This window comes from Lepeophtheirus salmonis, chromosome 13 (assembly GCF_016086655.4).
Source record: "Lepeophtheirus salmonis chromosome 13, UVic_Lsal_1.4, whole genome shotgun sequence".
Taxonomy (NCBI): domain Eukaryota; kingdom Metazoa; phylum Arthropoda; class Copepoda; order Siphonostomatoida; family Caligidae; genus Lepeophtheirus; species Lepeophtheirus salmonis.
Window position 1 is genome coordinate 7,049,547 of NC_052143.2, and position 16,745 is coordinate 7,066,291.

General features: G+C 30.9%; 1 protein-coding gene across 1 annotated transcript in view; it reads left to right on the forward strand.

Annotated features, from left to right (window-relative positions):
• LOC121128611 (histamine H1 receptor) overlaps positions 1-4,395 on the forward strand; it is a 110,422-nt gene extending 106,027 nt beyond the window's left edge. The window contains exon 5 of the mRNA XM_040724205.2: positions 2,689-4,395. Within this exon, the coding sequence (XP_040580139.1) occupies positions 2,689-4,037 (1,349 nt within the window). The 3' untranslated portion in view covers positions 4,038-4,395. The remainder of the gene's footprint in view (positions 1-2,688) is intronic.
• Positions 4,396-16,745: the final 12,350 nt, after the last annotated feature.

Here is a 16,745-nt window from a genome sequence, read left to right on the forward strand (position 1 = left end):
TTATTTCTTATTTCATGGCTTATCAAATACTGGGGAGCGTCCCATAAGTGGACCGTGGAACAAAAATTAACAACAAAATTTTTACAAAAATATATTTTACCTTTGATCCCTTTTTTGATTAATAATAGTAAACAAACCTTGGACTTCGTTTTTATTAATCATATTCCGTGGTAAAAGATCTCTGTAAAAATGAAAAAGAGTTGTAAACAACTCAAAAAATTTGAGAAACACTACTTTATCAATTAAAACAAAATTCAAATATTTCATATTGTGACTAAATTAGGTTGAAAGACTAACTGAATAATCATATAATTTGTGTATAAATTGTAATTTTGTACAATTTGTAAGCTTTAGAATTAAATTGGATGGTCAAGACTGTACATTTTGAATTATTTGTATAAAAATTACTTACGAATAAGTAGGAAAGACCAGATAAAGTTGCAACATGCCTATTGCCTATTTTCTCAAACATCAAAGACTGCGGCCACAAAATTTAGTTTACATTATTCAGAGGTAAAATGAATTTTTGGGACAATCAACATTCTTGTTATAAAATAATCCTTTTTGTCGTTCACTTATATCATATAAATTAGACTCTTAAAAACGGAGATCAGTTTAATATTATGGACTTAAAGTTGGAATTCCATCCTTGGCTTAAATTCATAGCTACAAATTTTGGATATACATATAATTGTTTTCTTTTTGTATTGATTCTTTATTACTATTAGTAGATATATTTATAAGTCAATGATGGAGGGGGGGGGGGAATGTAAGTGATTGTACCACATAGTACAAAGAGGACCATAGTTCAACAAATTGATCAATTTTCTTCTTATTCATTTTCTTGTCTCAATCGTTTTATACAGCTTCTTAGCAAACATATTTTCTAGCTAGATAATTTTTGTTCAGAGTTACTGAAGAGTTTTGTAAGATAACTTTTTTTATCTACAATACTTATACAGGGTTGATCTTATCTAATGGTCCACAATTTATTATTTTCTATTCGGATTTACATTAGTGCAAAAAAAACAGAGGAGGACAACAAAACATCTTATCTCTGAACAAAGTAAGCTGAGACAGTTGCAAAGAAGATTTTAAATTTTATCAAAGCCAAAAGAAAATCGGCCAAAGTTTTGCTGTTTTCTGGTGATTTTTTTTTTTCACCATTGATACCACTGTGAATAAGCAAAACAACCGCTACATCACAACCAAATATCCAGAAAATGTATCAGCTTCATTATGACATGTCTTCAGAACAAACAATCCAGATAGAACAATGGTCTTGGTCATTGTGGAGTCTGTCCTCCCATTTTTGTGGAAAGGAAGGTGCGGCTCAATGCTTAAATTGAACTCCTTATTAGAAAGTGCTACCTTGGCCCAGAGAAAATTTTGTAGAGAATTTTGTTTTCACTCAAAATGGAGCTCTGTGGAATTGCACCCCTAAGCCCCAAGCCTTTCGGAGAGACAAAAACTCTTTGTAGGCGCGTCCGGAGGAGAGAGTGTGCGCTACTCCTCACAGGAGTGACAGCTTATAGAGGCCTCCGTCAAGAAGGAGTGGACCAAGATCGAGTATGACTTCATAGTTAAGGTATTCAAGGGGTTTAAGCCTTGCATTTGGTCAATTATTAGAGATGAGGGCTCCCATTTTGAATAAATGTTATGCCAAGCATGTGATTTTGTAAAATAAATGTCCTGAGCAAACTCTTCTCTAAATTTTACCCTTGAAAAGTTGAAAATATTAAAAGGTGTACCACGAAATAAGATCGACCCTGTAATTGACCTATAATATAAGTCGTATTATACCTTAATTTGCTATAATACATAGAAATAATACCAAATTATGGATTATTATTAGTTATTCAAAAAAAATTATTGTCTATTTTCCTTAATTTCTAACTCAAACTCACTATGTTAAAACTATTGGAGCTGTACTTGGCTTTAACAACCTACATCCGAATGTAATTTGTGGGACAATTAGTAACTACCATAGCTTGTTCATTTATTTTAACACAACCTAATATATGTTGGTATATTTTGTCAAACTTTGGTGGGTTTGAATCAAACATATCATATAGCACATTTTATAGCTCAAGTATCCATGTTTCTTACACTTAATAATTGCAATAGATCAAAATGAAGTAATAAAATCGATTTATAATTGCTGAATTACTTTATGAGACATAAAAATAGTAATGAGCCACAAATCTGCATATATGAGTTAGAACTTTTCAGAATTGCAATTAGTATCTACAAAGTATAATAATAATTGAAGGGAAATCATGTGGCTTGATTAAATAATTTGATAGGAATACAAAATGTACTCGTATCAAAATTTGTTACTAGTGCAATAATAATTATTTCGAATCAAATACTCTTCTCATTTGAGCAAATATACGGAATGCGAAGGATTTCAATAATACGATTAAGAAGTGGAGTGATATATTTTGCCTTAATGTATTTGTATAAGGATTTTTTTTTCTTCAAAGTATTAATAGATTTCTTTAGTATATTTTGTAAATTCAAAAGGTATGCTATTATTAAGTTTTTTTGATAAGTGTTTATCACTTAACTAACTCTATCTTTTTATATAGCATTACTTATTTGGTTGTACAGACATATTAATAACATTTATATTTTATATATATATATAACATTAATTGATAATAAAGCCTTTGTATTTTGTTACAGAGGGAGTGTGCGATACAGAATTTGCTACAAATATTACATTTAAAGTCGTCACATCAATCCTCAACTTCTACATTCCAGTCATTATGATGATAGTTATCAATGTACGAATATTTTTAGCGATACGACGTCGATCTGAAGACATAGAAAGACTTGGAGCAACCACCTCTGGCATGGCCCAATCCTCAACGCCCATTACAACTAATATAGTTGCTGCTATGCAAGATGATATGACTTGTGATTCACTTACTGAACATGACCATGTTGAAAGTAATTATTGTCAAGGGCCTCAGAATAATCTTTTGAGTAAGAAGAAGAAGAAAAAAAAGAGACGGCATCACACATGCTCACGACTCAACAAGTCTTCTAAAAAGAGTGATAGACCAAGAAATAATTTTGTAAATTCATCAGTTGTTGAATTCCATAAACTTTCTGTTATGACAGTAAAATCAAAAAATGGTCAACCATTAATACAAAAACCCTCAAACTCACACTATCGGGACTCAGAAGTACTAACTGTATTTGAAGGCGTAACAGTCAATGTAGAGTACGTGAACAATGCTTCGTCCTCAAATAATCAAGATGCTGAAGATTCTTCCAAAAAGAACAAGGCTGACAAGTCCACCACAGCCGTAAAAACATGCCACAATAGTGCAAATCTATCAGTACACATCAATCACAAGTTAGATCATTCCAACCATCGTCAATGCTACAGATCTTCAAGGAAATGTTTACCAACTTCGTCTACAAATAGAATTAACAACAAAAATAATAGTAAAACATCTAGCACTGCTGGTGTTAACAGTAACAATAATCTATTAATCAACGGAGTTTCTGCAACCCCTTCGTCCTCATTCTCCGATGAAGATGAACAAGATGTTAGCGTTAGAATCAACACTTCTGTGGATCAAGGAAACGGATGGATCCGTACCTTATTTTGCCCTAACGGAGGAGGCTCTGGAAAACAAAGATCCGACCTCTTTCTTCAACCTCAATGCTCTACCTCGAACTTGACACCTGCGAATCCTAAAACTGTTCTTGCAAAAGAAAAAAAAGCAGCAACGCAGCTAGGTGTCATAGTAGGAGCATTCATACTTTGCTGGCTACCTTATTTCACACTCTTCATGGTTGTGGCATACTGCGGTGAAGCAAATCAGTGTGTGAGTTCTACAGTACATACAGTGACAATATGGTTTGGATATTTTAATTCAACCCTCAATCCTATCCTATACCCTCTCTGTAATAGAAACTTTAAGAGAGCCTTCAAACGAATGCTTCGCTTTTCCTCACCCCCAACAGTATCCTCTCAACCTCAAAACCAATTTTCATACCTTATTACAAATAAAATCTAAGTCTCATATATTCTCATCTTAGAAAAAAAATAATTATTAAAACGAACCTAGTCCTTACTGTGAATGTGTTTCTGACTTATACACTTTAACTTGTGTCGTTATTCAATGTATGTACACTTTAAATCAAGTGATAATTCATATTACTTACTTACTTGTTAAAAAAAATCTAGTCGATACCTCTCATCATTATTCGTGTATCTAATTGTTTGTAAAGAATCCCAAAATAATTAGACTTTCTATGTATATATACGTAATATATATATTTATAGACCTATTTAATAAATGTATTTTCTATTATTATAGACTCATGTAGTAAATCAATAAAATCATAGATGTATTTCCTTTATAATAAGTAAAAGAGCTATTTTATTTCATATTTGTACCTGAACAAATCCATAAATTTACTTCAAAAAATAGTAACTTTTATCCTGTTATTTCAGATTGGGTAAAGTTCAACCTTACTATTTATTGTGTATTTTAATCCAGTTAAAGTTGTATATAGAAATATATTAACGGAAGTACTCGGCATTGTCCACAATTAATAAACATTAACTTTGCTGAAAGTATTATTGAAAATAACTCTCTAATAAATCATTAAGAATGCCAAGGTCTTAGCGGCGCGAAGGCACGGAGTTCAATCATGAAATGAAAACAAGGTTGTCTCCAAACTTTTATCTTTTCCAATTTAGCACTTTATCATCCAGCAATTTGATGAAAGCATCTGCATTGAGCTGCTCCTTCCTCTCCACATAAGTGGGATGTCAGACTCCAGAACGTCTAAGAATATGGTTCTTGCAGGATTTTTTGTTCTGTTTGTCACTGAAGCTGACATTGTATGGATGTTCTCTTATGATGTAGCAGCTGTTCTCTTCTTATTCACAATGGCATGAACGGTGAGTATTTTTCATCCGAAAAGATCAAAACCTTGTAAGAATTTTTGTCGGTCTTGAGAAAAAATTTAAAATCTTCTTTGCTCTCTCCAACCGTTTCAGCTTGCTCTGTTCAGAGATAAGATGTCTTGTTCTATTCCGACGTGATTTGACAGCAATATCATTCAGGATTGAAAATAATATAATATGTGTCACTAGATAAAATCAACTCTGTATATAATGTACTTCTTTTAATCAGAGTGTAATGAGTTGACCTATCCTATATGCCTGTGAGATTTCATTTATTTCTGCATACCGTGCTTATACATATACAATGATTTCTTACATATATGGACTAGATAAAAAAAAAAAAAAAAAACGGTCGTACGCCTATTATAAGAATACATAATATGAATTATTTTTACAGAAAAATGAGTAAATATATTAAGTTATAACTAAATTAAGCAAAGTTAATGTAAAAAAAAAAATTTTTTTACTTATGAATATATAAAGTACATATTATAAAATTAGCATAAATAGGACGTCAATAATTTGAACCCAAAAAAGAGGACTAAAGTTGAAATTGATTTTGACAGGATATATATAAACGTTATTAAGCCATAATTTAGAAACAGAAAGAAAATAAAGAATGAATGACAGTTAGAGTGAAAACTGAAGAGAATCAAGAGTAGTGATGTTAATCTTTTTTTATTTTTTTCCTAGTCCGTTTTTTTGGAATTGGTAAACGGAAAAATGATTTTTTTTTCTTCCCCAGAGCTATTGTCATCAAGTTTTTACCCTATAGTATTCAACATCCTTTTCCACTATACTCAATTATGTTTAAAACTTGATTGAACATCGTCGAAAGCATACAAAACGGAGAGTAACTTTGAGGGTTTATTGTTGAGGTATAATTGTAAGTCTCTGTTGGACTCAGAGTAGAATTGGGGATCAACATCAAGTTATTTATTTGTTTATCTCCGTCCTTCCTTGTCAGAGATGATTGAAGCTGATCTAATGAAACATCATAAAAGATAAACTGCTCTTCTTCGAAACATTCTTCAAATTGTCAGGGTTACCATATTATTTTTTTAAATCCCCCAAATACACACACTTTTAATCACTAGTGAAGAGGACTAGTTGCTTTATTTCTTGAATAAAGCTAAGAAATTAACTCATTTTTTTAATAGTTTTGTTGCCATAAAGTTTATTTTTTCATTTTTTTTTTTTTAATCTCGAATTTTATTTGCAGGAAGGTACAAAAGTTTTCTGACAGCCCTAGTTTATTGACAGAATATATGTATATATATATACAATGGTGAGGGAAGATTATACACATTCAGTGGGTGGCATATTAGTAAGGATGTCATACTATTTTTGTAAAGAAAATTGAGCTGGAGCGAAAATGAATTACTTTTTCTAAGGAGATAACATCATATGTTTAAAATAGCATTAGAATAATAAAAATATTATTACAAGAGTTAAATTTGTGTAGTTTCATTTTAGTATACCTTTTTAAAACAATTTACACTAAAGATAGACTAGAATGCTTACTTCAGAGGGAAAAGATGACACCATCATGACTAAATAAATAATGAACAAACAAAAAAAAAGAAAACGCAACAACAAATTTTCTTTTTTAGTTTTTCAATACAAAAACGACAAATTTAGATATTACTGAGCTTGTAGAACAAAAGAAAATATTTTGATGGTATATTGTCCTTATAAAGACAACTAAATGTGTAGGATAAAAAGATTTAAATACTTGAGAAATATTGATTTGATATTCAGATAAACTATATATTTATAGATTAATCACGATTTGAAGTTGATCTAAAGTGATTTTTGATAAATTGGTATTTAGAGAAAGTATTCAGCATTGCTTGAAGTAATTTTGCGACAACTAATTAACAAAATTGGCTTATACTATAGTCAATAACTTCCAAACAAATTATCAAGATTTAAAGAATAATGATAATACCTTAATTTTTTTTAATATGATGTGATGAGGCAAGGAGTACTTTAGCCTCAACAGCGCTCACTGGTTGTATTTTACCTACACACACTCGTTCAAATTCATTTTTTTATCATTCTGTTCTGTTTCTTTTTTAATATTAACTATTTTTCTCAAAATGAGCCCTCATTTGACGCAATAATAAAGAGGCATATGCACAATTTTTTTCTTTTTTAATATGATCAAATATAAATTTTCGAAACTGGTCAATGTTTAATTTTGTAGTCCTGAGTCGAGTCGAATTTTCAAATAATTATTCCGGGCAATACTGGATACTCCCACTAGGACACTTTAAGTCAAAGTGATAGTCATGACTTCAAAAGGTGTCTGAGAAGCTTTTAACGGATATGCTACTTCAAATTACGTTAACAGGACATTTCTATCAAATGAACGATTTTATACATTAATCAAGAGAAGAGGAAAACTGTTTTTTGAGCCCATTTTTTTAATGGAATACTTTTATTTAAAACCATAAAGATTTCCTCTTCTCTAATTAGATTGAAACTCAAAAGAGAAAAGAGGATTTCTCGAAACTAATCACATTAATGAGAATAACAAAATAATAATTTTCTCCTACCATAGGGGACGTGTTGAGTTGTGAACCCCAACACACAACGGTGTACCTAATATAACTTTGTTATTAAGTCAATATGAAAACGTTGTCTCACTCTACACTTCCAAATCATAAATTGTAGGGGCAAAGAAAAAACTTCATAAAATAAACTACTCCAACCAAAAATTAATTAACGAGCTCCCTTCTTTCACTCGCCAACTGGAGTTGGGAAGGACCAGGAAAATATCATTTGAATTGAATTTGAGTATATTAGGAAGAACAAGTCTTCCGTAGCTCGGTCTCCACTCTGGAGAAAGAGATCCGAAGAGCTGGATGCCTTCTTATCGAATGACGATTCAATATGATTTTTGAAATAAATATACACCCTCCCTCCTGGTGTTATCATTATTATTTATAAGTAAATATGGTAATTAGTAAGTTGCAAGAACTAAAGAGACTAAAAAGGATTGAGGATACAAGATGGTTGAAATAAATAATAGACAAAAACTAAGGCTATGAATTATGTTCAGGATTAACGTAACCTTGATAAAAAATATGGGATATAAATACCCTTTATAGAGTATATGTGTTATTTATTTTTGTTTTAAATAGTTGTAACACTTTTTTAGAGCATAATTATGAACTACAGTTTTAAAAAACGTAGTTTTGACAAAACTAGAACATGCTCAATAAGCCATTAAAATTGCTAATTATTTAAGGTTAGGACAAATTGTGTGATTCAGTGTATCTGTTTATTTTACGAATTAGATCATATTTTTTTAAACATAAAAAGATCATTGGGACCCCGACAGGGGTCGGTTAATTAATTAACCTATTGTCATTATCAGTAGCTTTTAGATATAAGAATAAATACCTAGTGGTTCATTAAAATATGAACAATTTGAATTTTAAACTTCAGCTAGATAGCATTTATTAATTAAGAATAGAATTTAAAATACTATAAATAGATGTGGGGCTGAGCTCTCTTAATCATTAATGTAGCCTCTCTTAGCATCTATGATGGCTTTCATGGGGCGGAGGAAGGTCTGGCACCCGCTAAAAATGTAGTCCTCTATCAAGTCGTCCCAGTGCTGGCTGACAGTGACTTTGACGGTCTTGGTGTTTGAATGACGAACACTACAGTCCTTCCCCTCTACATGCACTCAAAAGGTATAGTCAAGGAGGTTGTCATCAGAGCTGTAGGGTGGCTAAATGTGTCAAAAAGAGTTTAAAAGAACTAAAAAGATACATTCAAAATACTCTAACAACGGAGGAGATCGGTTTATTTCATTGTTGGTGTCAAAAGTGGCCTAGCCACCCTCACAAAACTCTTTCCACACATTTCTTTATGCCCTCTGGACAATGTGATTAGAAATCTCGAGATCTCTTATATGGGACCCTATGGACTTGATAGGATTAGCCTTGGCTGTTTTCTATACCTAATCCGTACCCAATTTGACATTTTTGACAGAGCTTTCTCCCTCCCCAACGTTTCAGACTTGCTGACGGTGTAGACAATGTTTCTGGAGACGCCTAACTGGTTGGAGTGCGTGAATGTAAATTCGGCAATCTCGTTCAAGGGTCATTTTCTCAACTTATGTTAAGCTAGAGGGCCCAGACTTGTATATTTTTGCAATTAATTTGTTTATACTTTAATGTATCGAAAGATGAAATGATTTAGATATATCAACCTTCATTAATTATTGAATAAGTTATTGTTCAGACTTCAATAGAAATATATTGGCTTATGACTTGTTATTTAATTATTGGGTTCAAGCTCGAAAAAATAAAGAAACATATACAGATAGGTATAATACTATGGTAATATATGCATAGGTTGACTTTGTATTTACATGAATAAAGTTTTATGAAAAAAAAAATGCTAATAGTATAATTGTTAGTTTTGAAAATTATAAAAGAAATGTGGCAATAACTGGACTTTGAAATGGTATTCGTGTAATGCAAGACTGGAATTTTCTAATTAATTCTTATTTTTATTGTTAAATATTTAACTAAAATCTAGAATTTATTTTATACAAAATGGTGAGTATAGAATCAAATCAACCAAATTTAAGGAAGTGAACATGTAAGACAGCAACTTCTTAGGGGCCCAAAGTGTCTCAGATTATAGAACACCAGGGTAGGTATTTTAAGACTAAATGTAAATCAATGTTACTAGAATAAGGTTAGGCAACAAGAAAATGGCTGGTATGCACAGCAGATTTATTAAATAAATCTACCTCTCTTTCTATTTCTGGTGATCAAAATGATGATCACAAATTCTGGCTTCATCAGTATTGAATTCGTCTTTTATTCGACAAGCCAAAATCCAAGCTTTCCTCCTTACAAGGTCTTACGGAACCGGTGGTACGAAGCACCTCTTGGGATTTTACAAATAGCCACTGCACATACACTTTTAGTTTTACATATAATTCATTAAAAAAACTTACTTTTGGTATTAAATTTAGTAAAATATCCCCTAAAGAATATCGAGCAAGCACAATTTTTTACTTATTGAACTTATGTTGTACTAAACTCGTCCCAATGACGTCACCAGAAATAGAAAGAGATAGATTTATTTAATAAATCTGCTCTGCTAACATTATCACATTTTTAAACAATGCTAATTTATATTTTTTGTTGCTCCACTTCACATTAGACGTGGGGCGTAAATTTTCAATCGAAATTAGAAAAACAAAATATAAGGCCAAATATTTTATATCTTCATAACATGGGTATCGGAGAAAATTCTTACAAATTTTATAATTGGTCCGATATTTTATATGATTCAATTAGAAAAAAAGGAAGGGATAAAAAGAAATAATTTTTTTTTGTAGCTACGTAAAGTCAGTATCAAAGGTGTATAATACAAATCCTCGAAAGCGGGAAAGGTTTTTTCTAGTTGTTAATCTAAACATATTTCTTTATTTTCTAAAGATGTTGTCATTATTATTTAATTCTTGAAGACAGAACATCGATCTATAAATTAATAGTGACATAAACATAATTAAAAATGTTATTATTAATTTAGCAAATTATGACTTATTCAATTTACATTTGTGACACTTTTGTTAGTAGAAAAACTTTTGAATTATATCATATTTTATTTTAACTATGTACTTTTGATGGTCAAATTGAATTAGATAATTTCACTATAATTTCGCGATTCTCCTGCATATTTATCCATCTTACCTGCACCCACAAGATCGACTTCACTATCAACAGCTAAAGCTACGTAAGTTCATTATTAAATACTGTTTAAAATGTCAATTTAATTAAACAATTTTATTATTCTTAAAAAATAGGTATGTTAAATCTCTATCATTGACTATTGCTGGGGCAAGTAAACTAATACAATCATCACTAGAAAAGAAGAATCCATATCGAATGACTATCTGGAATTCATTTCGTAACAACTTGATTTGCATTTACAACATCCTAAAGGAAAAAAGTAATCGCCTAAGCTCCTTGGAATATCAACTTTGTAGCAAATTTTTGTCCACCTCTCTACAACTAAATTTGCGAATAATCACTCATCCAATAACCTACTGTCCGCTATTTCAAGAAATTAACACGTATATTTGAAGTCACAGGTGATGTGAACAATTTGACGATTAAAGATCTTTTAGACAATGGATTCGAAGGAAAGATATATATTTATTATAATTAATTAAGTTTACTTTAATCAAAGAGTAGAGTTTTCCGGCAAAATAATTTTTGGGATGTGTAAAGAGTGGATACTATTCAAAAACTTTCCCGTGCTTCATCATAAAAAGTATTTTAGGCCGGTATAATGATATGGTGACTATGATTCCTATCACCAAAGTTAGTTTGTCTATTATAAAGGAATACTATATGAAAATGGTCAATATTGTCACAAAATTTGGTTTGAGACTGTTGCAACTATAGTGGATGCTCATCCGACTTATAGGAAGTTTTTTTGAGATGAGCTTAGAAACGGAACTTCCTGTGAATATATTTTAAATCCTTTTGCAAATAATCACCAACGGATTTATCCTCTCTTCGATTCCATCCACATTTTCAAAAACTTTTACAATAATTTCAAATAGAAAGATATTAGTGTGCCCATCTTTTGAGAAATACTATACGATTCTTCATGCAGAATTTGTGCATGTTAAGGAAGTTTTTGAGATGAATTTAGACCTTCCAGTGAAGTTTGCTCGTAAACTTTCTCAAAATATTATTATACTTCAACTTATCGAAAGATCCAACGTGGACTTATCTATGTGGTTACTTCTCAAAATTCTTGGAAGTGATTCAATGTTTGGAACAGTGTAACTCATATCTCAAAAAGAGATGATTCTTTAAAAAGTATAAAAAAAGCATGCTCGAGAGCAAATTAACTTTTTAATAATATTTGCTTCTTGGTTAAAGAAATAGGAATTATCAACAAAGGAGCAAGGTTGGAAAGGAAGCATTTTACACTGCATATCAGACATCGATTGGACAAAGTGTACTTTCGGCATATCTTTTGAATGAAAAAGATGCACAATTTATTCTTCCAATGAAAATTAACTCTGATCCCATCGAGAGGAGGCTTGGATGGCTTAGTAGGATGAGGCAATTATTTTATCAGTATTGTCAATTTTTGGAAGCGGAGAAAGAAGTTCGCATATCCTTGTTAATAAAATCACAAATTAAGTAATTTAAAAATATGAAGAAAAATTTTTTCCCTCAAAAAGGATCAAAATAATATATCAAAAGAAGTAAATTATATGTGATCATTGATCCCTTGGAACTGTTTTTTGGATTTACAATCTCGTGCTGGACATGCAGGAATAATATATTATCTCAGTGTATATTTCACCTATTTTCTGCTTAAAAATTTGAAATGGATTGTTGTTCAACATTAAGATAATGGAGATTTTAGAATTCAGTTTGAAAATAATGGGCCTTATCAAGAAGAAAATAAAAAGTTTTTTAGAAGCATCAATAGAGGTGGACTCCGTAAGCCAAGTGATGTAATGTACCTATTATGTTGTCATAACTATGTTTTGACATATGTGTTTCGAATTGAAGAAACATTAAATTATTTATTATCTTAGCCGGACCCAAAAATTTTAGAGGTTAATAAAGAATTGTTTTTTTCTTCCCCAGATATGGCTTGGCTAAGTTAGATATGTTGTCATCATAACCGTTCCATTTGAACTTTTTATTGGAGCATGTTCCATTTTCTTCAACCTTTTCGCTAAAAACTTTGTTGCTGAGTGTAATAATAAAATCTACGAAAAAAGAAAAAGGACATCTGAATACGGATCATTTTCAAAAAACTTATGTCATTGATGATATTTTTTTATATGTATACATGTAATTGTATCAAAGTCTATTTGTATTATTAATAGTTCTTATAATTACTTTGTGTATTGATTAGTATTTATATAGTTAATTAATGATAAAAATATTTATTTAAATATTCGGCAAAGATTATTATTATCATTTCATAAAGGGTGAATAAAACCTCTCCCGAGCATTTTCTTTCCTTTTAAAGGTAAGGACGGGCCTAATTCACAACACAAATTAATTAATGGACAGTAATTCTGATTTTATTAAAGGCGACCACATGCTACCTACAGCACACACAAAGACAAGTATATTTATAAAATGGGAGCGTAACTCGCTCATGTACATAATAAGAAAAAACGACAACAATATCAAAAGGAGACATATTAAAAAATATATATATAAATAGTACAGGGAAACAACAATAAATAACGAAGCCATTGTTACGACTTCGCTATCCAAAGGGAAAAGCTTAGATTTTCAGTAATGTTATTAAATACATAGCCTTATTTATATAGAAAATGCGGGCACGCTAAAAAATGAACCCAATCCATATACTATAGTTTATCGCTGACTGCCCAACAGTCACGCTCACGCCTTCTCTTCACACTCTTTTTTTACTAATAAACTACTCAACTTTATATATGAGATACAGCACACGTATATAAACTATTTTTTACTGGCTAAATGTCTATTGTTTAGTCATCATTATTTTTTATAGATTTTTGGCCCTAATTTCCTTAATGGAACATCCTTTTAGATTAAAGGAAGCAAGAGTTGATGTTAGTATTAATACGGAGGAAAGTACGTAATTACAAACAAACATTGCTATATTAATATAAAAGTATGTATTTCAATGTACAGGCATACTATATGATTAATTATATCTTTGTATAGAATCATCCTAATTTGAGATATCCTAATGGATCTGATATAATTTATTTGATATCAAATAAAACGACAAAGATGAGAATGAAAAAATACGTGTCCACTCAATTGGGCGTCCTTTTTTTTTGCGTACATGTTTTTGAGCGAGCCTCTTTTCAGTCTTGATCATTTCCGCTTGCTTCTATTTGATACGCTATCATTGTGGTGTATCATAAAATATATGGAACAGTAAAAATCCAGTGTGGAATGGGCATGTTAAAAAAAAAGAAACCGTAAATCAACATGGTAATCCAAATGATTTGAAGAATGTTTTGGAAGAGAGAAAGAATAATGTTTCATTAGATCAGCAAAAAACAGCAGCGACAAGTGAGGAAAGAAAAAAGGATAAAACAATAACATTTTCTAGTATTACTCCGATGTCAATCCCAAATTCTACTCAAAGTCCATCAAGGACCTATAATTATATCTCCGCAACAAATCCTCAGGGTTATTTTCCGTCTTTTATGAGCAGACACGAACTTTCAAACAGGTTTGAATATAATTGAATCTAAATAGGAAAGGATGTTCACTACTCAGGAATTAAATAATATTAACAACCACTTAGGAGAAGAAAATTCATTCTTTATACTACCAATTACAAATTAACAGGTCAGCTTAAAAACACACCGAATTTTCATGTATGTATATATTATATTAGAAATTCCTTCAATCAAAAGTAAGATCATATCATCACTAAATAGTCGAATAACAACAATAAATATCAATATGTTGATGCTGTGTAGTATCCACTTCTTTATTTATATTCTTGATAGGACATGGGACATTTTCTGTTTACTTCGTATAAGCAGTAGGTCTGCTTTGAGGCTTGAAATAGGCTCCTATATTATACCGAGGAGTTTGACTCCTCAAGCAACACAATGGTCAATGGGGGATTATCTTTTAGTAGTTGAAGGAAGAGATTAGGAACTTCTTATATGTGTTTGAAAAGCGGAAGAAGGCCTTTACTCTTCCAATGTGCTGATACGGAAGTTTACGGCTTAAGGGAGAAATGGAATGCGAGGTGAGATGATAGGAAGTGATTGGATCGAGGGGGGTCCTCTTCTAGAGGTTACAAACTGGCAAGGAAGAGTATTTGGATCACTAATTGGCAGGACTATGGATTCAAGCTGAAGATTTCAAAGATTCGAGACTTGATGTGGACTCGATAGCTAAGACTTACAACTCGAAAGCTAGTTTTTATACTGAACTTATTAAAAGCCTTAACTCTGTGCACCCTATATTATACTAACGGAATTGTATTGTTCTCAAAAACAAATTTGATCAAAATATTAAAGGACTTGGATAAACATAATAAAGACTTTTTCCTACTTCTGTTGAATTATATTTAGCTTTCGACAAGGTATCAAGGAGTTTTTTCTTGAGTCACATTTGTTTTCAAGTAGCTTGAATTATTTAGGATCATAATATTTGCATACTACTGTATCTTTCACTATAATATATATGTATAAAAGGTACATTTATAATGGGTTCTTATCCATAATCAATTATTGGCAACAAAAACCCTTCAAATAAAAATGATCTTCTAATTCTTTATATAGATTATGACTTATATTTTGTACAAATAAATTTTTTTGCACAATTTTATTAATGTTTATTTATGCAATGTGTGCAATGTATTTCCTTTTTCAAATTTTTACAGTGCAAATTACATCCATCACATGAAAAGTACTTTTTTTTTATTCTTCGTGATTTAAACAAATAATTTTTTGTTCATCTGGAATTTCTTGATCCGGTTCAAAAGATATAGATAAATCTGTATTTGTGCTATCAAAGTTACTTGATGTCCCTTATAATAGAAAATAAGTAGATTAAAATCTTAAAAATGAAGCAACGGAAAAGTTATATAATTTATACCTTCTAGTAAATTAATAACCCTCTGTTTGGGCATGGTTCAAGTGATCATTAATACTTTCATTGAAATTCAATGTCCAATAAACCAAAGGCTTAATTTATAGAGATTCTCTTAACAATAAGCCAATTTCTTGAGAATAATCATAACAAATATGAAAAACATTGCTGCACCTTCCCGTTATACCCGATTCGGGACAAACATATTTCTTATAGCGAATGAAAGTTGTTTTACTGCAATAGTTAGGAAATCCTTGAACCAAACATTAATTTTTACATTTATAGTACACAACTTTCCGATTCCAATGACTAGGGAAACGTATGGTTTTGAGATCATTATGAGATGCAACTCTTCCCCCCACAAAAATATCCTTCATTAGACTCTCCAGTAGATGTTTAATACCTTCTCTCCTTTCATTTATATTTTGATTGTACAGGTTATTAGATGGATTTCCAGTCAATTTATGACGATTACGTTTGAACCCATTCTTTAAATAATCAGTAAATAGTCTCTTAACTGTAGATCTGCCTATGGCCAAAAGGAAAGAAAAAGTTGTCAAACAAATGCTCAGTCCACTAATTTGGAATTTGATCTTCTCACACATGGGTTTCATGACTCAATAAAGAAATAGAAGATATTTCTATGTATTGATCCCGCCGATGCCAAGAATATCCAAAGGTCCCAATAAACAAGAACAACATTTTTTTAGGAGCCTTTTAATTCCTTGTCATTCTTCCACCTCCACATTGCAAAATGCTACATTTCCATACTCTGATCTTAGAGATATTGCTAACAAATGAAGATGAATTTGGGGAACTCATGATAATATTAATATAACTAATCGACAGAATTTAACAATATTATAAAGTAAGAACTTGATTTCAAATAAGAGCCTAATCATACCACATTAATATCTATCCTTTCCTATAATACAATTTCATCCTTTCTCATCTTTGAAAGTCTATATCAGCTTCATGGATGCATTAAACTTTATTAAATATCCATTTAAATTAAACTAAAGATTCTAAGTAATAATGACAGATCCTGTTTTTGTGAAGTTTCTGAGAAAAAGGAGTAAAATTTATGGTTACAAGAATATCTGTTCTGTCTTATGAAACAAAAATATCTTGAAAAATAAAAATCAACTTTTCCCCTTTCCTTCTATTTCTTTGAC